Here is a 27,535-nt window from a genome sequence, read left to right as displayed (position 1 = left end):
GGGGGACATAACTGACTTCTTCAAACACCTTCAGGTTTGTTACATAGAAGACAGCAAGATTAGATCTAACAGGGTTAAGTTACAGAACAGCAGATCACAGGAGAAACTGCTTAATGATGAGAGCAGATGAACAATGGAACCGATTACCTGGAGTGGAGGGGCTTTCTTTCCCTCACAGAGAAGATGGACAGCCATTGATCAATAGGGTTAGGCTATACTGCCTATAAGGATCTTGGGCAGTGTTCCCTCTAAGATGAGTTAGTGTGAGCTAGCTCACAGTTTTTTAGCCTCTGGCTCACACATTTTTGTCTTAGTTCAGGAAGGATGGCTCCAGAGCCAACTAATTTAGGCAGGAGCCAAATGGCTCACTCACACTTTTAATGCCAGTAGCTCACAAAGTAGAATTTTTGCTCACAAGACTCCACACCTTAGAGGGAGCATTGGTTTTGGGATTTTATGCTGCTCTCACTTTCTTTTCAGGCGTATTTGAAACCAGAAACAATAAAGCAGTGGCCTTAACAAACATTTCAGAGTGCCTTTCATTTCTGCTTGTGAGCAATGTCAGCTGAGTGTTGTGACCTGAAAACACATAACCTGTGGTTTCATTTTTATGGCCTCAGGGGTCAGTTCCACTTCTCATACACATTTCAAGTAAGATTTGAATGATACAGATACTAGGAAATCCCAGGAGTGAAAAATCCCATAGACAGCCTCTCATAGTGTTCCAAAACAAACAGATGTCCTTTTAAATCTGATAGGAATATGATGCTGTGTGACAGTCAATTAAATCAAAATAAATAGGGATCATATGAAATCCTAGATGTGGCATAACTCATGACTGTAGCTATATTAGTTGATCTTAAACAACCTGGGACAATGCTAACAGCCAAATAATCTTCCCATAGAAGTTTAAACAAGAAGAAACATGGCAGATGAGATACATATTTCACTGATAGATCTGGATTCAAAAGCCCCATCTCTACCACAGGGTGGATGTATCATTTGTGAGTATTCACTGTTACTTAGCCTCCAAATTCTCATCTGTTCAATGGGAACAATTGTAATTTCTCACCAGTTTATTGTGAAGAACAATATATTGAGACTGTCAAATACTTCACAGGTATAGTGCTGTATAAATCATTCAAAATACATGAAAAGAGTTAAGTTGCATTTGATATTTGCCAAGCAAAAGTAGTTTTTAGGGATGGGCATGAACCACGTTTTTGTGGTTAGTTCATGGTTCGTGGCTGAACCACAAACCAATACGCTAGTTCACGAACCAAACCAGTTTGTGAGCCATTTAAACCAAACAGCTGAGTATCAAACAGCTGTTTTTCATGAAGAGCTGTTTTCACGAACTGCCACAAACCAACATGAACTGCATCAAAATTCATGGAAGTTCATGGCAGCTCTTCAGTCCGCAAACATTGCTCCACGAATCGGCCAAAATGCATGGCAAACTTTAGTTTATGAGCCAGTTTGTGCCCATCCCTAGTAGTTTTGGTCAAATACACCCTAAGTTCACTTCAGGTGACATACATCTTCTGTTAATTGCTACAAATGAAATTTAACACCATTTCCAAATATGTTTTCAATCATAGTTACTAAGGGCTAAGTTTGCCAGCATGATCTCTGAAAGGTAGGGTGTTAGTCCTAACAATTACCATGATTTAATGGCTATCTTAAAAACCCATTTCAAAATAATTTATGTTCCTAAGGCCACCTGCAATTACAAATGTTTGTATAATGCAACAGAAGAGAAAGGGGATTTAAAAAAAAATCATAACCTGTCTTCTGATTCTAGATCACATCTGCTATATTTGAGGAAACTCGTATCTAAATATAATTACAACTTCAGAACTAGCTATATCTACAAAAATCTTTAAGAAAATGTTGGGCCATCAAGAAGACAATGAACATGGCATACAATTTATCCCTCCAGTTCTGAAAGTCTCATCTCCAGTTCTCAAAACAGTCATATTCCTTCCCACAAAGGTTGTAATATGTGTTTGAGCTTCACCCTGTCTGTAGACATCCCTGGAATGTTTAGATACTGTGCCTCAAATCTGAATTGGTACTTACAAACAAGAGTTTTAAAATCCTCTAAACTGCTCACTCCAGTTGACTACCGGAAACCAGTTAGTTACAGATCAGGGCAGGCTGTTTCCATGGCAGCTGAAAAAAGCAGCATGGGAATAGGCAGGAATGGCAGCTACACTTCCCCACTGCTTGTGCCTCTTGCTGCGGCCCCCACTTCCTAGTCCTCACTCCTTCCCTTTTCACCCTGTCAAGTCTGCATAAAAGAGCAAATGCAATGGGGAGTGTACTGCGCTCCCCTAGGGCCTAGAAATTCTCCCTTTCCACTCAGTTTCCTTTTCACTGCAGAGCTATGCTATAACACTAGAGAGAGGAAGGGCGGGGGGGTGGGGGGATGCCATGTAGTAGTGAGCTGGCCAGCACCCTTTGGAAAGTGATAAGGGTAGCTAAGGCATTCAGGCCCATGGAGGAAAATTACATTCCTGTAACTGGCTTTCGCCATTCACAGAGCACCTGGCAAAAGTTCTTTACTAATTCTGGCCAGAGTGGTCCAAAGGGATTTTAAAGCATTTTGTCAGAGAGGACAATTCCTACTAGATAGAAGCAAGCAATTCCAGGCTCCCATTTAGGACATTCAAAACAAGTTAATTTCAACTAAAGGCATATTCATATACATTTTATTAGGAAATCAGATACCCTGTTACTATATCCCATTCCTTGGGGGCTTCAGCTTGCAAAGGTCTGACAGGGATCAGCACAGGTTATGTAATCAGCACATGGATGTCCTGGGGAAAGGGACACTTCCTGTGCACTAAGTTGGACATTAGTGCACCTGAGCAGAAACACGGACAGTTACCATCTGGATATGCCTTTAGAACTGAAAGGTTTAGCTTGGTTTCTGGTTCAGTGCAAACCCCCAAGCACTCTGCAAATGAAACCGCAAAAGACAAAATACTATTCCCCACAACAGCTCTATCTGTGTAGAGATGCCTCTTGGGAGGGGAGAGGAAGAAACTAATCTCTGGGACCTTTCTTTTTACAAATGAAATGCTGCATTAGCCCACAGCTTGTTCATCAAAAATACCCTTTGCCCACATTGGCAGCAGCCAACTATGTTGTGGACTAGGAAATGAAACAAGCATGTCAAGAGTGTATCTACCTTGTACCCAAAACACTTTGATGGACCACACTACTGGGATTCCCGTTAATGAGGGCTGGACCATGCACTTGACAGGTGACAAGCATCTTTTGCTCTCACTCCCACAGTGTTGGACTTTATTTTCCCACAGAGGGCAGCAAGGCAACCATTCATTTATGTGAGATAAGGCAAAAGATGGTGTTCCATTGGGGTGAGTATAAGAGTCAAGCTACACATTACATTTAACACATGGTCCCAACAGGGACTTGCAGCAGGAGGCCAGCTGCCTCAGACCAGGCAAAAAATGCTCCCCACCCCCAAGGCTGTTTCAGTTCAGGAAAAGGGCACAAGGGGGCAGGAGCCCCTCCTCTTGCTGCACCATGGTTCCAATCCATATGGGGGGGGGGGGCTGTGGCATTTCTAAGTTGACTTCATCCAAGGAACTTGTAGCTGCCATATGGCTGCATGTCCCCGTGGCGATCACGTGCAAAATGTAGTGTGCAGCTTAGGCCTCAGCCTGCTTGCTGCACCTGGGTCTCCCAGCAACCAGACTCATGAAGAAATCAAGTCTGAACTTATCCCAGCCTCTTCATCTGCATAACCTAATCCTGGGTTCTGTTTCTTGGTCACACTGCAGTGGAATACTGGAGAAGACTTTTATGTAGAGAAAGGTGGACAGACTTAAAATTAAACATGGGTAGTATCTCTTTTTTGAAACAGTGTCATAGTAAATTAAAAACTATCAAGTAAATGTATCATAGGAAGAGACCACTCCTAGGTTTTGAATGAAAACTCATTCTTTTTTTCTTTCTTTCGTGGTTGACTGTCTGTGAAGCTGATATTTCTAGAAGCTACTCCACACATGGACACATGTCAAATGCCAGCACACCCAGCACACCAAAATGCAGGAAGCCAAGCTGGGGGGGGGGGATGTCATAATCTGTGTTCTTGCCCTGTCTTGATCCATTTCAGCCAATTCTGTAATACATGAGCAAGTCAGAAACCCTAGCAATTCCCTTCCCTTTATAGTCTTCAGTCTGTTTCTGGGAAGAAGGGGGCATCGGCCCAAGCTAGCCCTCCTCAGCATTTTGCTCCACTTGTACCTGTTATTCCAGAATGTCTTCTCTCGGCAGGAATCCCCTCACTACCCCCACCCATTACCTTCTTTGTCAACTTTTCACCATCTTGCTGAGCAGAATTAAGAATTGTTTATCTAGGATCCATCGGAATGCTTCAACAAAATGAAATGATGCTGAAAGGGTCCAGATAATAATGTGGGCCTGTTTGGAACGTGGGTCAGTTGGCATGATTCCCAGGAGGCGGCGGTGTTTCTGAAACAAGGTGGAACAGTGTTTCTTACACACATCACTTGCATTGTTCATGATCTGTGCAGTCATCCATCTCCACGTCTGAATCAAAGAGGGAATGTCCAGTGTAATCAGTGTCAGGCGTTCGGGAAAAACTATTTTCGGCTCCTTCATCTTCAAATGTTTCTGTCCTTGAATAAAAACTGAAGTCCTGTAAGAGATTAGTCTTGCTTGCTTCGCTACTTTCTTCTGACTCATACAGAGTGTTGTCATCGTCATGATGCCACTCCGGCCAGAATTTCCTCCTTATTCTCTCGCAGTACATAGCAAGGTTAATCAATTCTCCTGTGAAACATGCAAGGGGAAAGTGGTATTAAACAGCCACCCAGCCACACCAAGTGAAAGAGAAAAGCATGAAGATTCTTTACAGACCAAGCGCAGTCTCTGTGTTTTCTAGATTTCTGCCAACAGATGCTGGAGGAAAAGCAACATGGGATGCCTATCATCACCCAGCCATACCCAAGAATTTTCCTGGAGCACCTGTTTAAAAACTGCCTTAATAGAAAGCTAAGTCAGGTGGACTGCTGGTCTGATCCAGCATAAGTTTGCTCCTGGGAATGAAGAACACTTTCTTGAAACTACTCCAACATTAAAGTGAAAGTGATTGGCATCTGCTGAATTAATTCTGTATGGGACTGCACCATAATCTGGATATTTCCAACCTGCAGATGTCTGCCTGCTTGTAAAGAATACAAACTGTCTGCACTGTCCATATTTCACCATGAACGCATGATGCTGCCTTACACTAGCCTAGTACAGATGACTCGCCCATATGTTGACTCACTCTGTCTGCAGATTGCTGCTGATCAGTGATGCTGCTTTCAGGGTGTTGTTGATCATGGGGGGGCACATGAAGCCCCTTCCTCTGTGCAGTTGCACTCTGAAGACAACCAGGCAATTATGATGATGGAAGAGGTAGTGCCAGCACACTTGTGCCTGCTCTCTTTCTCTACACGGTGAGTAGACACACGGGTATCATCTGTCCTGAGCTACTAAGCCAGACCACAGTTTTATCAAGATCTAATCTAACTGGCAGAGGCTTGGAGGGTGTCAAGTAGAGAGGTCATTCACTTCACCTACTGCCTGTCCTCTTAACTGGAGATGCCAGGGACTGGGACTGGGACCTTCTGCACACTAAGCAGGTGCTTTACCACAGAGCCACAGCCCCTCTCTCCATTTGAGAGTTTCTTAGTATGAAAACTAGTACCTTATGAGGTACTAACTGTCCTACATGTCCTTTGTGTACTTGCCAACAGCCAATATCAGTGAAACTGTACTGAACTGTTTGAATAAGCATCTTCCTACAATTCATCACCCTGGCCCCTATTCCACCTGCCCATCGCTAAACTCTTTCCTTTTATTAAAAGCCCGATTTTACACATAGTCCCAATCCACCAACATACACATTGTCATTTTGACAGAACAGTGTTAATCCTTGCACTTTACAATTCTGTAGATATATTAGAAGGTACCAATTTTTTATTATACTGATATGAGTAGGGGGTCTCAGTTATGTATGTGGATACTTATCATGGTATTGTTAAAAAACCCAACAGCTAAATAAAGCAAGTGCACAGCTCAGAAGGAGAGAGGACCAAAAGTGCCAAGATCATGGTGGAAGACATCAGAGCAAAAAAAAAACTTGCCGAAGATGTCTTGGTCTAGTCAGTGCCTGAGAACCCTTGAGTTATGTGGTGAAAATGAGAAACAAATTAATAAAATACTCACTGCAAAGAACAGAAGAAGGACAAGATGAGACAAAAACGTTAGTAAAGCGTGACAGCTGTATACATTCCCTATATTTTATTCACAGAGTTATGATAGCAATACACAATAAAATTGTTTCAATTTGTTCCACCAGGTGGCAGCATTGTTTATAAGAAATGCATCACTCCTAGGGCTCCTACAGGAAAAATATTCTAATGAGGGATCCTCTCACAGTTGGCAAATTTAGGCAAGATACGGCAAAAATACCTCAGAACACAACACAGAAGAAGTTCCTCTCTCAAACCAGAGAGTTGTTGGATTACAACAACTCTCTTTTACTAAAGTGGAGACTCCACAGAGGGAAGCTGAAGGAAGTTGGCAGTTGAATGTAACCCTTAAATTACACAGAGCTCAACTGCAACTTCATTTATGTTCACAATGCAACTTTGTACTGAAAAAATATATAGATGGGTCAAGTGTTACGTTGTATCTGCACCATGCCAAACCAGTGGCTTAGTTGTATATCGGCTGCTGTGCAGAGTCCTGTGGATCCAGTGCAAACTGGATGAGCAATCTGGATTTGACTGGAACAGGAAAAGGGTTGCCGGACAGAGTTTGGCAAGCAGTGAAAAGGGTTGGGGCCAGGCTCTTTTTGTAGCAGGAGCTCCTTTGCATATTAGGCGACACCCCCCCTAATGTAGCCAATCCTCCAAGAGCTTACAGAGCTCTTCTTACAAGGGCTACTGTAAACTCTTGGAGGATTGGCTACATTAGGGGCGTGTTGCCTAATATGCAAAGGAGCTCCTGCTACAAAAAGAGCCCTGGGCCCCGGCCCGGGCAAGGACACGAGGGGGTGCAACATCAGTGGTATTTCTGACGTTGCTAAATCACTTCTGAGGGAAACCCTGAAGTGACCTAGAGTAGCTTTAGGACTTGCTGTAAACTTACCATACTTCTGGGGAAAATATAGTGATATCAGCAACACTGCTGGCTCGCTCTCTCTCTCTCTCTCTCTCTCTCTCTCTCTCTCTCTCTCTCTCTCGTTGAGTGCCCTGTCATTTGACGCCCCCCCCCCCTCCCCAAAGAGAGGCAATGGGAACAGAGGTTGCCAGAAGGAGACTTCCCGCCACAGTAGAAGGACTGGGACCCTTAAGTAGAACCTGTTAACCCTTCTCATCAGTGCCTTTCACGAATGTGGGAAACAAGGAGTTCCTACCTTTAATGAGCCTCTCAGGCCTGGTTCCTGGTAATGTCCACATTGCCTGTGCCAGATGACCAAAGACTGTGGCATCTAAGGTAGAAAGCTTGGGTCCCATGATGTACTTTTTGTCACCTAAAAATTAAATGGTGCCACAGGCATTTAGGGACTTGCAAGTATCCCCCCCCCACCCATACACCATAAGAACCAAAAAAAAGCCAATATCAGGCCAATGGCCCATCCAGTCCAACACTCTGTCACACAGTGGCCAAAAATACCAGGTGCCATCAGGAGGTCCAGCAGTGGGGCCAGAAGCTCTCCCACTGTTGCCCCTCCCCCCAAGCATCAAGAATACAGAGCATCACTTGCCCCAGACCAAGAGTTCCTATCTATAGGTAAAGGTAAAGGTTCCCTTGCTTGAAAGCCAGTCGAATCATGTGGCCGGCATGACTAGACACCAAGGCGCACGGAACGCTGTTACCTTCCCACCGAAGAAGTACCTATTTATTTACTTGCAATTTCTTGCTTTCGAACTGCGAGGTTGGCAGGAGCTGGAACCAGAGACAGGAGCTCACTCCGTTGTGCGGCACGCGGGTCTCGAACTGCTGAACTACCGACCTTCCAGCCTGCAGTTCAGTGTCTTAACCACTGAGCCACTAATAGCCACTGATGGACCTCTGCTCCATATCTATATATCTAATAGCCAAGGGTCCCTCTGTGTGCAGATACTTATTTCCCATAATCTGGGACACATGGAGGGTAAATAGATCTTTCTGCAAACTTGGGGCGCTCATCAGGTTTGCAGAAAAATCAAAAATGTTTTTTAAAAATACGGGGACACTTAAATCCCCCCAAAAGTAAAACTGCTTGCTCTGCACATGCGCAGAGAAGGAACTTACAGGAAGAACGTGAAAAGCTGCTGGAGCCGCGAGGGAAGCTGCTATGGCAATAACCATCCCTGTCACTGCTAGGAACGCTGGGAAAAGACACTGAGGGAAGCCGCCATGCCAATAACCATGTGCCCCACTGCGAGACCCATCCCAGCCATTGCCAGGACTGCCGGCAATGAAGAGTGGAGCTTCAGCCAGCAGGTTTGGGCACTCCTGGGGAGGGAAGGTGGCCAGGTGGCCAAGGGAGCCAAAGGGGCGGCAGTGCCTCTCTGGGAGCCCGCCCGCCCACCCTCTACTGCTGCTGCCCAAGCTGGCCCTGAGGCCTGACAGCTGAAGCCCAAGGAGGCGAATCCTGCATCGCCCCCCCTCCCTCAAGCAGATTGCCAATGGAGATAAGTGCTCCCAAATTAGGATGATTGCTGGCCTGTGTGGCTGCAAAGGGAGAGCAACAGAAAGAAGTGGGGTTCACTGAGCGGGGGGGGGGAGACAGAGAAAGAATAGGGGATTCTCTGTTGGTGGGAGAGAAAGAAAAAGAATGGGAGATTGTCTGAGGGAGGGGGAGAGAAAAAGGAAGAGGGGGAGATTGTGGGGGAGTAGAGAAATAGTGGAGAGAAAGAGAGGGGCAGACTGAGAGGGGGTGGGGGAAAGAGGATATCGTTTGAGAAGGGCTGGGGTAAGAGGGGGTGAGACATACATGAGGTAAGAGGAGGAAGGGGCTAAGAAAGAATTGCTAGAAAAGGGGTAGGGAGGAAAGCTGACATAGAAAGAATGAGAGGAGAAGGGAAAGTGAGGGAAGATTGGTAGATAAGGGGTAGGTGCAGAAAGATAGAGGAGGAAACTTTGACAACCAAGGTGGGAGAGGGAAACGATGGTGGGGGAATGCCCCCTCCCCACAAGTTCCTTGCAAGAACTGCCAGCAACAAAGACTAAGGTAGGACCACAACACATTATGCAACATTTTGTTGTGGGTCCCCTCTTGTGTTTCTCTAATTCCCTCTTGAAGCTGTCCATGATTGTAGCTGCCACCACCTCCTGTGGCAGTGAATTCCATGTGTTAATCACCCTTTGAGTGAAGAAGTAGTTCCTTTTATCCATTCTAACCCGACTGCTCAGCAATTTCATTGAGTGCCCACAAGTTCTTGTATTGCTCTACCCCATGCATAATATTGTAAACCTCTATCATGTCACCTCTCAGCCGTTGTTTCTCCAAGCTAAAGAGCCCCAAGCGCTTTAACCTTTCTTCATAGGGAAAGTGTTCCAACCCTTTTATCATTCTAGTTGCCCTTTTCTGCACTTTTTCCAATGCTATAATATCCTTTCTCAGGTGTGGTGACCAGAATTGCAAACAGTATTCCAAATGAGGTTGCACCATTGATTTATACAAGGGCATTATGATACTGGCTAATTTGTTTTCAATTCCCTTCCTAATAATCCTCAGCATAGTGTTAGGCTTTTTTTATTGCAGTCACACGTTGTCTCAACATTTTCAGTGAGTTATCTACTACGACTCCAAGATCTCTCTCTTGGAGAGCCAGTTTGGTGTAGTGGTTAAGTTTGCAGACCCTAATTTGGGAGAACCGGGTTTGATTCACCACTCCTCCGCTTGCACCTGCTGATGTGACCTTGGGTCAGTCACAAGCTCTGGCACAAATGTCCTTGAAAAAGAGCAGTTTGTGTCAGAGTTCTCTCAGCCCCACCCACCTCACAGGGTGTCTGTTGTGGGGAGGGGAAGGGAAAGGAGTTTGTAAGCCACTCTGAGACTCCAAGTGAAGGGCGGGGTATAAATCCAATCTCTTCTTCTTCTTCTTCTAAAATTTTTGGGAGGCGAGAAGAAAAGATCAGAAGCTTGTTTAAGTTGTTTCATCCATAGAGAACACTGTGCCTTAAGTACGTCATTGCTAAGTGTGCCATTGCATTGTGCCAGCCACAACTTGGGGATAAATTCTGACATTGAACAGCCCAGGCCTATGTTAATGACAGTGAGAGACTGCTTCAGTATCCTTGGCAAATAGCTTTTTTCACTCTCTAATGAAGTATAATTATTTAGCTAATTGCTGACTAGAGCTCACTGTACCTTGCATGTAATGTGCTTCCAGGGTTTACTTAATGCAGATACAAGACCACCTCAGACCTTATAAAATCTAGATGTATTAATTATTGCGAATGTCAACCTTTATGCTGTTAGGCTTGGTGGATATCTGTACCACGCACCATTCCTTAATTATCTGAAGCCTCCTTTTCATTCCCTCATCTTAGAGACATTGTTACAGATTGATTTATAATGGGAAGAGACAAATGAACATGATCACAAACAATAAAACTCCTTGATCAGAATTCTGATTAAAATTGGTGTTTTGAGAAACATTTGAGATGTGAATCCAATAACAAAAATGTCAGAGATGTGAGGGGGGAAAATGAGTCTATTAAACATGTTCAGATGCCATTTTTTCCCTTTAAATAAGAGTTGATTACTATCTCTGCAAACAGTCGCCCACAACTGTGCCATTTTTTTCAAAGTACAAATAAAATGTAATCTAGATAGAGTATGATGAGACTGCACTTGTATGGTTTATTTTTCCTGGTCTACAGAAACCCCCCCCCCACTGTAAATTATATCTGAATGACTTGTGGTTTTCCATGTTTTAAACAGCTTGTTAAGTGATATCCCCTTTATTTTATCGTCTCTTTTGACAATTGTATTACATTTATTAAATTAAATATTTCCCTTGTAGAAGCATCTAATTGTAGTTTTCGTGTAGATAGAGGCAAGTAGGAAGGCCTCAAAATGTTACAAGGTTGACAACAAGGTAGGACCTCCTCTCTCGTCACCTCAATCTGAATCAGGCCTTTCAACATCCCTCCCAAAATTAGCAGTTCTGGAGTGGGCAAGCACTTCTCATCTTCCACAGTGAAGACAGAGGCAAAAAATGCATTCATCTTCTTAGCCATTTCCCTATCATCCTTCAGTAATCCTTTTACCCCTTGGTCATCCAAGGCCCCCACTGCCTCCCTGGCTGGTTTCCTGCTTCTAATTTGAAGAAAGTTTTATTGTTGGTCTTTATGTTTTTTGCAACATGCTCTTCATATTCCCTTTATGCCTGCCTGATCACAGACTTGCATTTTATTTGCCACAGCCTGTGTTCCCTTTTATCAGCCTCACTGAGACTAGCTTTCCACCGCTTAAAGAAATCCTTCTTACCTTTTACAGCTTCCATTACTTTGTGTTAACCATGCAGGCTTTTTTCTATTACCTATTTGTGCCTTTCCCAACCTGTGGTATATATTTTATCTGAGCTTCTAGGATTGTAGTTTTAAATAGTCTCCAAGCCTCCCCAATGGTTTTGACCGTTCCTACTTTTCCTTTCAGTTTCCTCCTCACTTGTCCCCTCATTTCAGAGAAGTTACCCCTTTTAAAGTTAAAAGTGGTTGTGTCGGTCTTTTTGGGCAACTCCCTATTTATACAAATGTTGAACTGAATGACATTATGGTCACTGTTCCCAAGCGGTGCAATCAGTTACATCTCTCACCAGGTCTTGGGCATTACTTAGGACTCATAGAGTGACTCATAATGTATTTTAAAAAAAAAAGAAGTCTAAATCCAGAGTTGTGCGCATGGTCCTCAAGTGACACCAGATCTACAGGTTTCCTTCATCAGGAAATTACCATTATGCAAAACCAATCAGTCCTGAATCGTCAAGATAGTATTGCAGACCCAATGAGAAATTAATCCCTCTCAAACTGAACAACTCAACAAGATGTGAATTGACATCTGAATACATCTTTGGATATCTGAATTATGTGTAATCTGGAGTTTAACAAAAAAAAAAGTTCTCTTTTATTCTAATGATTGCAGCATCAACTAAAATGTGCCCCTGAATTCTGCACACAGATCAGGGACCTATGAAAACACACTCCTGTCACAGCAGCAACAGCAAGTGGTGCAGGGATGGATGGGAACAGGATACATACCCACATACCCGCATTCCGAAGACACTTCTTCTCCTGCTGCCTTCCCATCCCACCCACTCAGTGTCCTCCCACCCGCACCCCCTTGAAGGGCTTTCATTGCTTTCTTTTTTCCAGCCCTGCTGTGATGCTATAGCACAGCTCAGTAAAGAAACAAAGCCAAAGTACTGAAGGGTGGAGGGGGGGGGTTCTGTGTGTGTGGAGGACATCTTTTGGCCACATGGGCTGCTTCTGCACAGAGTTCTTACCCTGCTCTTCCCCAGCCCTGTAGCTAGGGATTTTGGGGGGAGGGGGCCTCGGGGGTTACAGCTAATTAAATCAAAGCTAATAACATTAATTCAATTTGAGGCCAGCCTGGAATTGAATTTGGGGCCAGCCTGGAAGCAATGCTCCCCCCACCCCCGCCACCAGCAGCTGCAGATATTATTTTGTTTCCACATAACATTGTAATGCTTGTAATGCTTCCATGTGCCTCCTGGGTTTTCTCCAGCTCTGCAGATTTCCTCAAACTTGCTTTGGTATGATCTTTTCTGACATTTTGCACCAAAACTGGGTTGAAGTGGAATACGGAAGGGAAGGTGCAGATTTCCATACCTCCCTGCCCACATTTGGAGGTACACTGGGCACTGTTTCATCTTTCATTTGCTATTCCCACACACACACAGCTGGCAGGCTTTTCAAAGATGTGCTATATACCAATATAACTACTACCAAATGTTTATAAAAAAAAAAAAGCCAAAAAGCCCATTAGAGTTAGGGAGACATCATAGTAAGGAAGAGAAAGCAGTATTACACACACACACACACACACACACTGGTGCAGAATGAGGAATTTATTTATTTCATTACTCCATTTGCACCCCACATTTCTCACCAATGGAGAGCCAAAGTAGCTTATATTATTCTCTTCTCCTCCATGTTATCCTCCCAACAACCCTGTGAGGACTGTCTGCTGTCTAACCCCAATCAGCAACACCTGCAGATCAGTACAGGCCCATCACCATTCATGTTAACCCTTGAAGGGATGGTGAGGAAGGTGCTTTGCTTTGCAGTGCGGGACTGGTCCTAGCTCACCCAGAAAGCCCTCGTGGCAGAGTGAGGCTTTGAACTGAAGTCTCCCGGATCCTAGTCTGACACTCAAACCTCGACACCAAACTGGGTCTCTAGTATGACAGAGAAACCAGGAATCACCTCCATGCCCAAGCAACATAAGCCTACCAGACAGGGATGGTAGCCCACCAAGGGCTTTGTGCCCCTCCTGTTTTTGCTGCCTTGCACAGGACAGCAAAGGCAGAGATTGTCAATCACCTGACAGGCTGCCACGAATAACCCCAGATCGCATTTCATTTGGTGGATTGCAAATGATACGAGCCAGTGTTAAATAAGTAAACTCAAGCCAGCAGTTGGCTATATAAGTGGACTGAAAGGGGAGAGATCATTTTGAAACAGTCTGACAGAGAATAATACCACCAGTCTATCAAAACTGTACAAAAAGTGATTGTGCATAATGTATATGTAATGAAATGCACTGTACATTACCCAGAAGACCTGCTAAGGAGCGCATGTCTTTCTCCATCAGCTTGTATATCTCTTCCTCGGAGAAGCGGCCAATACCATGGCCGTACATTTCCCGCTTCACAATCCCTTTCGTTATATGGCAGAGAATCCACTTCAATAAGTCACTGAAGGGGCCAGTAAGAGACAGCATCTTCTGGGTCTCATGGAGATTGTCCACCCATTGGCAATATGCTAAGGTCCTAGAGATGTTGGGGAAATAGTTTACAGCCAGACAGAACAATACAAAATAGCATAGGCAGAAACAATGGTCTGTTTTCCTCTTCTTATCCAGCTGCTGATTTTACAATGACAAGCACATCCAAAAGGAAAAATGGTTCAAGAAAAGAAGCATCATCTAACTTTGGTGTATGTACAACCGCAACAGATATTTTTTCAGACTGTGCCACCCGTGTGGCTCCGGCTACTTTGTAGCCAGTCTCTTAGACTAAGAATTCCCATGTGGCTTGGAGATTAGTTAGAGGCACTGGATCAGCATGACTGGCTGATCTAACATTTCAAAACATGATCAAAACATTTTTACCCCAAAGCCCCTTCATCTGGACAGCTAGACTGAGCCCAGTAGCACCCTAGAGACCAGCAAGATTTTTGGGGTCTAAGCTTTCAAGACTCAAAGCTCCCTTCGTCAGTAGTTGTTGCACTGCAGACCAACACAGTGGAACAACACTATTAATTAGAATTACTATTTGAAAGTGATGTCTTTTCCTGAAGCATACCGTAGCTATGATTTACTGTCATTTAGAGGGACTGCGATTATTGGATTGGCTAGTGATTCTCCAAGAGGAGTGTGTGTGAGAAAATGCCTTTGTCTATACCACCAGATGCAACTCAATCAGTTCCTGGAGTAATGTGGTGCTATCTGCTATTGCAGCCTCCCTCTGAGGATGGCTTGCTGGAGATCAGAAAGGCTGATAGGAGGACTGGTGCTTGTATGGTCCTGTCTCACAGGAGAGGGTATGTGGTAGAGTGGTCAGAGTGTCAGACTAGGATCTAGGAGTCCCCTGCTTAAATCCTCACTCTGCCACGGAAGCTTTCTGGGTGACTTTGGGCCAGTCACACACTCTTGGATAAAATGGGGGAAGAAGAGAATGGTGTAATCCACTTGGGATCCTCACTGGGGAGAAAGGCATTGTATAAGTAAATAAATAAATATATGTTGCAGTGATAGGGTTGCCAAGCAACCAGGAGACTGTGGGGCGGTAGGGACATGGGCATAGATGGCATTTGGATCCTTTCCAACTCTTACAAGATCATCACCATTACCTTCAGGATAGTGACTAGAGAAATTCTGAAATTGTTGGGTTAATAATACCGTATTGCATGCTTGAGTGTAAAAGTCTTGTTGAAAAGGGTTGTTATAGCACAATCCAGTCTGGAGTTACTCTGCTGTAAGCCTCTCCCTCCTTAACAAGTTTAGCCTGGAGTTACCCTGTGTAGGATTGCACTGTTAGTTACCTGACACAGCGAAACTCAAATAGTCCAGGAGGGTTGCATGTGGATGAAACCAGCAATACTCTTGTCAAAACACTATATTCATTAAGATGCTAAAAAACACAGGTTTCCTTCCATACCCCCACTTTTCACTGAGCTATTCAGGGAAGCAGAGTGAATCATAATCCATGATACTGTTTTAGACCCAGTAGTTTTCCAGCAATGCCGGGAATAAAATATTTATAATCCCAGGACATTTTCTAAGTGAGGTCAAATCAGTTCATTTCTCCCACAGAACCTGTCCACTCTTTTCTTTCTCTGCTCCTGCAAGTTTTCAAAGCAAGTAGAACCACATGTTACCCCAATGACAAGGGGCCCAGTGTGGGCTAGGCCTGTAACAGGAAGAAGGACAGGCTGCCTCCCACAAATATTTTCAGTGCCTCTTTACACGGTACCAAATGAGCAAACCTCTCACTTTCAGCAGCTGATCTGGTGAGGGGCCAAACAAAGACGCATGCTGAAGGCAAGTGCTCATTAGGCCTTAAGCACTCAGTAAACAGAAAACTCAGTACCAGGCCGGAAGTGACCCACTTTAGAATCAATAACAAAGAACGTAGATTGAGGGTCTCATCTGCAAAAGGCCAATGCTGCCACCAGCCTACACAGGAAGTCTCCTGGAAACCTAGCATGGCAAACACGAGAGCCCCAGACCAGGTCTGTGGAAGCACCAGGAGCCCTTCCAGTTCCTGAACATTTTGTGAATGGGCTTGTTCACTGCTGGAGGGAGGGAAGGAAAGACAGTTCTGCCAGCACAGCTCCGGACTTCTGTGGGTCAGGCCTAGGGGTGTGCAAAACTCACCCCCCCCCCAGTATTTTTTGGGTTCAGGTATACTGAACCCGAAAAATATTGGTATTTACCAATATTCCTGAACCCCAATGCCGGTATGGTATTCGGATTCAGTAAATATTCGAGATTCCCAAGGGAAAACAAGAGAGAGAGAGGATCAGCTGGGGCGGTGGGAGCTGAGAACTCTGTGATGTCCTGTCCGATCCTGGGCTGGCTCCTCTATGCAGCTCAGATTGAACCAAGCTGCAAAGAGGAGCCAGCCCCAGCCTAAGCTCCAAAGAGGAGCCAGTGCCCCCATCCCTCCGCCGGTGCCTTTAAGGGACCTGGCAACCCTGCTCTCTCTATCGCACACATACCCATTATTCAGTTAAACGTGCAGCCTGGCTCACTTAACAGATGGCCTACACAAAATCCAATTATTTTCATGATGCTCTCTTAAACACCAAATTCTAATTTTATTTGGGGAACACAGAATAAGAAGGGAAATAGATGCAATTACTTGCAGGGGAGAACTAAAGATAATGGAAAGCTTTCATGATCAGAGGACAATGAAAAACAGATAAAAACACAAAAAATTAATGCAACCAAAATAAACTGACCCTCTAGCTTACTGGTTTACAGATCCTGAGCCATGTCGGTAGGGTTGTCAGCCTCCATGCAGTGGCTGAAAATCTCCTGGGATTACTTCCCCTAGAGAAAATTGCCACTTTGAAAGATAGACCCATTATACCTCATGAATTCCCCCCTCCCCAAACCCCACCCTCCTCAGGATCCACCCCCAAAATCTCCAGGTATTTCCCAACCTGAAGCTGGCAATCCAACCAACTTCTGATGGGTTCTTGAACAGCCTCACTGCCAAAGAACAAAGGAAACCCCGGCAGCCATAGAACCACATTGAAGCCTTCTGCTTAGGGTTGCCAACCTCCACGTGGGGCCTAGAGAACTTCTGGAATTAAAACTGATCTCCAGATTACAGAGATCAATTCACCTGGGGAAAATGGCCACTTTGAAGGGTGGGCTCTATGGCATTATACCTCACTGAGGTCCCTCCCCTCTACAAACCCCACCCTCCCCATGGTCCATTCCTAAATCCTCCAGGTATTTCCCAACCTGGAGTTGGTAGCACTATATGTCAGACTTACATAGCCCTATCTGTCAAGGAACCTCCTCCTTCCTTGCTTGCTCCTGGAAAGGCAAATGTAACTCCTGGGTTTTATCATTTTTGCTATAATCCTTTTATGGATAGGTGCTCTTTTCCCACTCCAGATGGTACTAGGCCAATCAAGTGATCCCTCTTGGAGTAGAAACCCTATCCTTTTCTGTGGGGCTTTGTTATTGCTTGGCCTGTTCCTGCTCTTGCTAGAGAGGGTGTCCAAATGTACTGCCTGATTTAGGAGTTTAATTAACACAGGGAATCATGAGGACCAAGATGGGAATCGTGACAGGTCACATCGCTGGCTGCTAATTAGTTTCCAGGTCCAATTCAAGGTGCTGAAGCTCATCTTTAACATCCTTCATGACCTGGAGCCCACATTCTTGAAAGACCAACATTCCCTCCATGTTCCCATGTGGCAGTTTCATTCTTCCTGACAAGTAGGATTGCCACGCTAAGCCTGGTAACTTGCAGGAGGTTTGGGGATGGGAACATGGGTGGCATGTGATGTCAGCAACACTGCTGATGTCACTTCATCATTACTGGGTACAACTGGGTTACTGGGTACAACCCAGAAGTGACAATGGGTAGCTCTAGGAATTGAAAGAAAATCTATGATTTACCTGGAAGTGACCTACTGCCACAGATGCCAGTGATGTTTAAAAAACAGAAACGTCTCCCCACACCACTCCAAGCAATGGCGGGCAACAGCAACAAATGGCCAAAGGCTTCCCACCCTAGCAGGAGGCCTGGCAACCCTACCAGCAAGGTCCACTATCAGTGACAACCCCCCCCCCCGGTTTAGGTACTTTTGGCAACAGTTCAGGCTTCAGCCTTTTCAGTGACAACCACATGCCTCTGAAATAGCCTCCCAGAAGAGGCAAGGGGGACTTCTACTTTCTTGGCTTTTGAGCGAGGCTAAAAAAATAGCTATTACAGAATAGGGGGGTTATCCTCCAGGTGGGAGGCATAAGGTGTTTTAAGATGTTTTTTTAATGTTTTATATCTGTTGTTTTAATATTTGTTTCCATATTGTTGTTATTCCTCTTGAGGCCTGAGATGCTCAGGAGAAAGACGGGCATATAAATATTTTAATAATTAAATGATGGTATTAAGTGAAACTCAACTGTGTGACTGAACAACAAATGGAGATTATACTTTCCCCCCACCCACTACAGGGGAGAAAATTACTTCAACATGACTAGAAAGATCATGTTATCACCGATTACATCTGTTGCGAACAGTTACATTGCTTTGAGTTTTGCTAGAAATGTTACAGACTATACCTTTTGCATGTCATGTCTTAAACCCAGTTTTCTTTTTTTTTTCTCCTTTGTATATGTATGTGTACTGACTGAAGTTTCATCTCATGCATGTAAGGGCCTCTAGCCCACAAAAGTTATAGGTAAGTCGTTTGGGTAAGTCCCCCCCTGTACAGGGATTAGCCCACCCCGGCCAGTCCAGGGATGGGAGGGAATCCTGTACTTTTCAATACATTAAACAACAAACCACGAGATGGTCTATACCCTCTCGGGTTTCCAGAACAATATGCCACCAGAATCTCTTTTCAATAGTCTCTGCTTTCCCTAAGGGAGAGATTCCAAACCCTTAGTTGGCATCTGGGACAGAACACATTAGCAACTCAACCCAGAGATGCACGCTTTTTACCCTCCAATTGTAGCGTATATGGTGAGCGTTTAGGCACAGGACTTAGACTTGGAAGTCAAGTTACAACATCAAAGCCAAATTAGCAACAAAAAGGATCTTTTATTCAGTACAAAGCTTAGCATAGACTACCAGAGATTACAAAAATAATAAAGGCTAGGGCTGTTTGCCTTAACAACACATTAATGATTCATAGTTACCCAGTCAGGAATATTCATCAGTCCAAGATAGTCCACGTACCAATGGATTTTAAGGAGAAATCCCATCTTTGCACAACCATGTGCTACAGTTCACAAAGCAACTCTTTGTTTTCCAAGAGACAGCATTTCCAGGCATCATAAAACAGACAATGACAAGAGGAGGAAGGGAGAGCTAAGAAACTCACTCCCAGAGGGATCAATTATAGCCCAATTCCAGTCACAAATTAGCTGTGGCCATCAGCCAATTGCGAGTGGGCCTACGTGACAACACTCATATGAGGCCTAGTGTGGAGCCTTACAGTCTAGCTTCTAGCATGGAAGTGTGAAGAATGTGGGTTATAAAGTTGTTCAGGCCATCTGGCCCACCATTTGGCTTGCAACAGGAAATAAGGCACAGCATGTTATCAGAAAGACATCACAGGAGAAGGCAGGAGACGTTTAGAAATCAATATTTCTATACACCCCCCTAGTCTCCCACGCTGGCAACCCTATATAATAATCAAAACTGGATTCTGCATTAAAATCATTTTGGGCCAAGATAATACTAACCAGGGCTTTTTTGTAGAAAAAGCCCAGCAGGAACTCATTAGCATAATAGGCCACACCCAACAGCAGAAACTCATTAGCATATTAGGCCACACCCTGAGATAGCAGTTTATTAGCATATTAAGCCACACCCCCACATTACCAGAAGTGTGGTCATCCAGCCACACCCACCTTTTGCTCCTTATTCTATTTACTTTGTTTGTTGTCAAAACCCAGGGCTTTTTTTGTAGCAGGTACCCTTAGCTCAGAAATACAGCATCAGTCTTCATCTCTACAACGTCTCCAATGCCTCGCTGGGGGAATCCAAGAGATTTCAGCTGTTGCAGAATGTTAGTGTGGGTTTCTTTGAGATCCAGGCCTGTTTGGAGAGTGCCATAGAATCCCAAACATCTCTACAAGAGCGTTACGGGACTCTACTGGGATTGGTCTCTGCCGGCTGGAGGTTTCACAATGGGAGCTTCTACTTCTTTTCGCAAGAGACTAAGCATTGGCAGGAGGCTGAAGAGACCTGCATGTCCCACGGGGTGCACCTCACCTCTGTCGCCTCCAAGGAAGAGATGGAATTTCTTGTAAGGGAGGGCAAAGGGAAGACATTTTGGATCGGACTCACTGATCAAAGGGAAGAAGGCAACTGGACTTGGACAGATGGCCCAAAATGCAACCACCAAGTGAGTTTTTGGGCTCAGAACCAACCTGATAACTGGATCGCAACCCCAGAGAAGCGAGAAGACTGTGTGCATTTTTCAAGCAATAAGTTGCCATCGTGGAATGACAGCAGTTGTGGAAGTCAGTACATATGGATCTGCAAGAAGGTGATATCTTGAGCAGAAGAAAGTAATGGCCTATTATGCTAATGAGTTCCTGCTGGGCGTGACCAACTCGGAAGCCAGCTGGAACTCTGTTCCTGTACGGGATATAAATTTGAATAATAAATAAATAAATAAATAAATGTTAGGCTACACACCCCTAATGTAGCCAATCCTAATGAGTTTCTGCTGTTGGGTGTGGCCTATTATGCTAATGAGTTCCTGCTGGGCGTGACCAACTCGGAAGCCAGCTGGAACTCTGTTCCTGTACGGGATATAAATTTGAATAATAAATAAATAAATAAATAAATGTTAGGCTACACACCCCTAATGTAGCCAATCCTAATGAGTTTCTGCTGTTGGGTGTGGCCTATTATGCTAATGAGTTCCTGCTGGGCGTGACCAACTCGGAAGCCAGCTGGAACTCTGTTCCTGTACGGGATATAAATTTGAATAATAAATAAATAAATAAATAAATGTTAGGCTACACACCCCTAATGTAGCCAATCCTAATGAGTTTCTGCTGTTGGGTGTGGCCTATTATGCTAATGAGTTCCTGCTGGGCGTGACCAACTCGGAAGCCAGCTGGAACTCTGTTCCTGTACGTTCCTGCCCAAAAATAGCCCTGATACTAACCAAAATACCTCTAAATGTACTGCACACAAATATTAAAACAACAAATTTCAGAGACAGAGACAGAGAGACAGAAACAGAGACAGAGAACAGTCTCCACAGCAACTTACCAGTAAAAGTGCTCCTCTACCATCTTTGTTACTGCTCTAGAAACTGCTCTTTCATGTGGGTCAAGGTGTTTGTTTAAATTCACTCCAAGCTTATCTTCCAAAAAATCAATAATAAACTCTGTGCCAGATACTTTTTTACGATTGTATTCAATCCATGGCATTTTCCCTTGAGGAGAAAGTTTTCCATCAAAATAGTTCTTTAAAAAAAGAGGAAGGAAGGAAGGAAGGATGAAGGAAAAAGGAAATCACACACAAACCAAGCACACAATTTAACTTGGGTTCAAATTCCCGTTTGGCAATAAATTGACTGATTGGCCTTGGGCTAGGAACGTGCTCTCAGTCTGATCGTTCTTATCACACTGGAACATAACATCCCACCTCAAAAGACTGTTAGGAGTGAAAGACACAAGGGTTGTCAAATGCTTTTCAATTTGCAAAAATCATATGAGTAATTAACAACATGAAGTATATAAGGAATGTTTCTACACATGCCCACTACACACAGAAAGACTACACATATGCTGGCGTACTTCGTGGAAGCCTGTGACAGAGTAGTCCAGTTAACCCACAGATTTGAAACTGCTGTTGAACCGCAAGTGGGCAGGCATAATTTCTCCCTCTGTTATTCACTTGATCCTATCATCAATTCCTTCCTTATCTGAAGTAGCAGACAAGGCCCAGATAATTCTACACAGATAGTCATGGAGAGGAGTATTCAGGTTAACTGGTGTGGTTAGTCCAGTCACCATTAGTTAGCAGAGTGCTTAAATAAATGCAGGAGCATCACTTTACCAGGTTACCAGATGTGCAATGCAACAACATCACTTGGGTGAAGATCCAGAAGTGATATCACCACATCAAGCAGTGCTCTAGGAATTTCCCCAATCTGTACAGTACAGATTGTACTGTACAGTAAAGACCATAGATATTGGGGGAATTCCTAGAGAATCATGCAATATGACAACATCACGTCTGGATCCTCAGCCCCCCATTCCCCCACAACTCCACTGAGCAAGGGCAGGGGATGAGGAGCACTGGAGGAGACCTACCACAAGTGAGTAAATTGTAACCCTGTGCTCCAGTATGGTGGATTACATCAGTATGTCTGGTTCTCAACTAGGAAAGCCAGTCCTTGGTTGGCAATCTCCCAGAGCACTGGTAGAGGTGGCAGGAGGGAGGCAGAGACTTTTTAGAACTGACACTCTAGGAATTTTTTTACAAAATCTCTGTGGCGAAACCATAGAATGTTTTGAAACTCCTAGAGTGTCACTACAGACTTCTATGTGTGCTTTCCCCCTTCTCCCCCCTGCTGCTCCATTGAGTGAGGGCGAGATACAAGGACTGTGACAGACAGGAGGCTGTCCTCCTCCTGAAGGGAAAAAAAACAGCCACTCAGCTCAGCCTATGGGAGTGCTGCTCCAGTATCCAATCACTTAATGGAAGGGGGATAGAATGTTGGAGGAGAAGAGCAGTGAGAGCTCAGTTAAACAGCAGACAGAGTGAAGGGTAGCTCTGCTTGTTACTGTGGCAGAGTGGTTTAGCTCTACTTCTGGGAGAGAATAGAGTAACCGATTATTAGGCCTTTCTCTGGCAATGAACAGACCTTGTGCCATTCAGGGTGATTCTGCACTAGACCTTAATTCCTGGTTCAACCCTGTCCCCGGACTTACATTCTACACTACACTCGAGTTCACCCCTGTAATTATCTCAGGGTATTTTTTGTTTCCACATTACATTGAGGTCACCCCAGTTTCACCCCACACTTGCAGTTTGGTGTAGTGGTTAAGTGCACGGACTCTAATCTGGGAGAACCGGGTTTGATTCCCCACTCCCCCACTTGCACCTAGCTGGACGACCTTGGGCAAGCCTTAGCTCTGATAAGAGCTGTTCTTGAGTTTCTGTCAAGAGCTCTCTCAGCCCCACCTACCTCACAGGGCGTCTGTTGTGGGGAGGGCAAGGGAAAGGAGTTTGTAAGCCACTCTGAGACACCTTTGGGTAGGGAAGGGCGGGGTATAAATCCAATCTCTTCTTCTTCTCTTCTTCTTCTTGCAGTTGTCGGGGCAGTGGTATTGTTGTTCCCAGGCTTTACGTTGGGTGGGCCTGGGAAGCTGCGGAGAGGCACCCATGCAGCCCGCGCCAGGGCTCAAGGCGAGAAGGCAGAGACAGCGTTCTTGTGCGGGGGGGACAAGTGCACCGCTTCGCACAGTGGCAAGGACTACAACTCCCACCAGGCTCCCACCTCTCCAGTAGCGACCTTGCGGGTGGGTCTCATCGGGGCTGACCTCTGAAAGAGGCGCCCAAGCGGGGCTGCTGGGAGGGAGGGAGGGAGGGATGGTCCCAGGCGGCTGCAGGGGTGCCAGAAGGGGGTCGCCAGATATTGGGGGGCACATGTGGGGGTGCCATAAGGTGTCCTCGTCTAGCGTGGAAAAATATCTGGGGTTGGCCCTGTTCCTCAATTCCTCAGAAGCAGGAAATTGGCCAGGAGTTCCCTCCACTAAGGAGGTAAATGGGATGCCTATCAGTATGCCTCTAGGCAGCCAAAGTACAACAGAATATAACATGCACCTTTTTACCTGGTAAGGTAAATCAGCCATCCTTAAGTAAGTCTCCATTTTCAAACAGAAAGGAGATAAGCTGGGAATACCGTTGTTTGGCCTTGAAAATTGATGCAGTATGATAGCATCTTTCGAATCAACCTCTTGTTCTTTCCTATAAATAAACAAGCAAATGAGTTTCACAAAATATGTTATTTAGCATCAATACTTTAAAGGCACAGAGTAGGATGCAATTGATGAGGTAGAATATTCATCTGTTTTGAAGAGGCTGCTGCCATTTTTTATTCATTAAGTCTGAAATCACTAAAAGCCCTTTGGACTGCAAGGACAAAATGCAGACAGGAAGCCAAACTATTTGGTATATTAAAAATATCTAAAAGCCTTCCACAATTAAATTCACAGTTACACATGAGGCCATAGATTTAAACTACTTTACATATTATACTACAAGATAACATGAAGGATTGTCACAGTGGCCAGAACTTCCTCAAGACAAAAGCTTTTATTCTTTTTTAGTCAGTGTCACATTACTACAATTTACGCTGCAGGACTCTAGATCTCATCGGAATATTACATTTCCCTGAGACCAACACTGTACATATAAGCGCAAGAGGAGAAGATAATGTGTAGCTTCTCAAAATACATGAGAATGTATGACGCATAGCTGGATTTACTCACAACTAAGTAAGCCACAGATAAGGGCCTGGAAATATGAGGGGCCTCAAAATAAAAACAATATTAAATGTAATGTTAGAATAATAAACATTTTTGGTAATGCTACGGGGTCTCTTAAACATGACATAGTTTTGGGCATGTCTTGATCTGGCTCTGTCAGAAGATTAGAATGTTGAAAAGCCCAAGTTTCTTTTCCTGCCTCAAATTATAGGCTGAATCTGCATTTCATTTTTAAAGCAGTCTAGATGCCGTCTTTCTTTATATCGGTGTGATGCTTTTTTCAAAGTGGTACGAAAAAATCTGCTATTTTTTTCTGCTTGCTGGCCAGGAATGTTGTTTTTGTCCTCCCTCTTCTCTAGCATGCCAGGCGTTTGCCAGCATTATTAGTTTTACACAAGGCAATAAATTACTTAAGGCAACAAGCCAACAAGCTATAAGCTTCTCTTTACATTCAAAGAGAAGGATTTTGTCAGCTTTCAGTTTTTCCCAGCTTTTGGTTTAAACAAAAAAGCAAAAATAGCCAAAATAGCCAAAAAACTGTAAAGACTGGGTGTTTAGTTTGCAGAATGTATGTATGTATGTAGAAGGGATCTTTCTCTAACTTTTCAGGCAATATAAAAATCACAAAACAAGACAAAATCATTCACTCTTAGCTTGTCAAGCAAGGGAAAAGTTTCTTACATTCCTCTATGTGCTGTCAGAAAGTAAACAAAGCAGATAAGCCTCCGATTAGCACTTGGGGGGGGGCTTAGAGTGCTTTTAAGCACATCCGTTTGAGCTGGAGAGAAGCCACAATCATGATGGAGCCGAAACCATAGAGCAATAAAATAATGCAGACAGCAGAAACTATAACAGTGCAGTAGGAGAGTGAAACCTAAAGAGATGTGGACATCTTTTTTGGAGACGGAGCAAGAGTGTAGCTGAAGCAGTGGAAAATACCAATGCAGATTCCACCATAGTCTAGGTTTGCCATATCCCTGTGAAAGGTGGATGATTCCCTGTCCTTGTTTCTGATTTCCCACTGCTACTCTGAGCAGTGGCAGTAGACTTTTTATAATGGCCCTTGGGCCAACAATGTGACATCACTTACAGGTAAAATCCAGACATGATATCAGTCCTTTCTAGGAATCACTGGAAACTCTGTGGTTCCAGTGATTACTAGAGAGGTGTGACATCACTTCCATGTTTTCCGAGAAGTGATATCACACCATTGTCAATGACTGCCTCCCATATCCCTGCCACCCTGGTCTCCTGCTGGTTGGGAGGTCCTGTCAGGCAACCCTAGAATGATCTCCTACAGAAATAAGAAATATAGGCCCTTGTCCTCAGGCATACAAAGTAAAAAGTCAAAACACAAAAGGAAAAAGAAGTGTCAGAGAAGGGAAACCTATCCAACATTGTCAGCATATTTATCCAATTGGGGGACTGGCTGGTCTTCTTGTTAGATCACCGCTAACAAAGAACTGGAGAGTGATTTCAACAAAAGTGATCAGCTTTATTGTAGGTACGAACAAGCGCTTGAAAGAAGTCATCACCAAAACAACTTAACATTGGGAGCTAGGCTCCTTTTAAACATTCCCGGGCTAACGTAGCCACGCCTGTTTACAATAAACAACCAATGAGGTTGTGCAGATAACATCCAATGAAAGTTCTTCCCTCGCAGGGAATTGGAACAGTTCTGATTGGTCGCTGTTGTGGAGCGACCAATAGCAAGTTGGCTCAAAGGAGCCTTCCTCTGGCTTGAGCTTATCATGGAGAGTTAATGCAGCGATTCCTGTAAGCCTTTTCGAATACACCACAATTCCTCCCCCCTAAGTTAAAACAATACAGCATTTCTAAACACACATTCACTGTTTTCCAACAATATATACATCAGTCATTACAATATAGTTTATTGCAATCATAATTGCCCAGGTACAATGGCGCTCGCCACACATGTTGAGACCTGCAGAGCTGTGCAGGCTCAGGGGGCAAACTCAACTGTGGGTCACCTATGGGCTCTGCAATGACTGGGTCAGGCACACTCACTGCTGGGGTTGCAGCCTTGAAACCAGGGGTCTGCCCTGCTTCGGGAACAGTACTCACCTCCGTGTCTGGAAGTCTAAACACATACTCAGGTTCTGGAGACTCCACTGTCGGAGAGTCAGCACTGTCCTTCGCCCATCTCCTTCTCAGCTGGTCTATGTGGCGCCGCCATTTCCTGCCGTTAGCCAGCTCTACCACATACATTCTGGTGCCTATGTTTTCGCACACCACCCGAGGGAGCCATGAGTGCCTTCCAGCATAATTCCAGGCAAATACTTTGTCCCTGGCCTCGTACATGTGCACTTTCGTTGGCGTATCCTTGCGCTCTGGCTGTTGTTCGTTTAAATCCGGGTGCAACCGGTTCAAATGGGTAGTCAAGCGTCGGCCCATTAATAACACGGCTGAACTACGGCCCGTGGCACTACAGGGGGTGGTGTGCTGCCTCAACAGAAACGAGCCCAGTTTCACATTCCACTCTCCCTCATACATTTTGATTAAGGCCTCTTTGTTCATTCTGACCATTCTCTCTGCCTGCCCATTTGACGTGGGATGGAACGGGGCAGAGGTAACATGGCGGATACCATTGTCAGAGAGAAACTGAGCAAACTCTTGGGATGTAAATTGAGGCCCGTTATCACTCACTAACATGTCCGGCAGTCCGTCTGTTGCGAAAAGCCAGCGTAGCGCATGTATGACCACTATTGAAGTGGTCGAGTGCATATGCACCACTTCCAACCGTTTTGACAATGCATCAATGACAATTAAAAACATTTGTCCTTGCATGGGCCCCGCAAAATCTATATGCAGCCTAGACCACGGCTTGCCTGTAGATTCCCACTTTTGAGGGGAAGCCTGTGGAGGCTCGGGTCTGGCCTGTTGGCACGGCATGCACACCCGCACCCACTCCTCAATTTCGGTGTCTAGCCCAAGGCCACCAGACGTATCCCCTTGCTAACGCTTTCATGTGCACCATTCCTGGGTGTCCCTCGTACAGGGAGTCTAACACTCTTT

At 44.6% G+C, this 27,535-nt stretch overlaps 1 protein-coding gene across 1 annotated transcript in view; it reads right to left on the bottom strand.

Annotated features, from left to right (window-relative positions):
• Positions 1–4,540: 4,540 nt before the first annotated feature.
• The window catches only part of FAXC (failed axon connections homolog), a 51,825-nt gene continuing 28,830 nt past the window's right edge, over positions 4,541–27,535 (bottom strand). The window contains exons 2-6 of the mRNA XM_015424909.1: positions 23,843–23,978; positions 21,270–21,466; positions 13,843–14,060; positions 7,466–7,582; positions 4,541–4,827 (exon numbers count right to left, since the gene is read on the bottom strand). Of these exons, the coding sequence (XP_015280395.1) occupies positions 4,541–4,827; positions 7,466–7,582; positions 13,843–14,060; positions 21,270–21,466; positions 23,843–23,978 (955 nt within the window). The remainder of the gene's footprint in view (positions 4,828–7,465; positions 7,583–13,842; positions 14,061–21,269; positions 21,467–23,842; positions 23,979–27,535) is intronic.

The sequence above is a fragment of the Gekko japonicus genome, unplaced genomic scaffold, assembly GCF_001447785.1.
Source record: "Gekko japonicus isolate JY-2015 unplaced genomic scaffold, Gekko_japonicus_V1.1 scaffold1454, whole genome shotgun sequence".
NCBI classification, from domain to species: domain Eukaryota; kingdom Metazoa; phylum Chordata; class Lepidosauria; order Squamata; family Gekkonidae; genus Gekko; species Gekko japonicus.
Note: the sequence above shows the minus strand (reverse complement) of the source record. Positions and strands in the feature narration are given on the sequence as shown.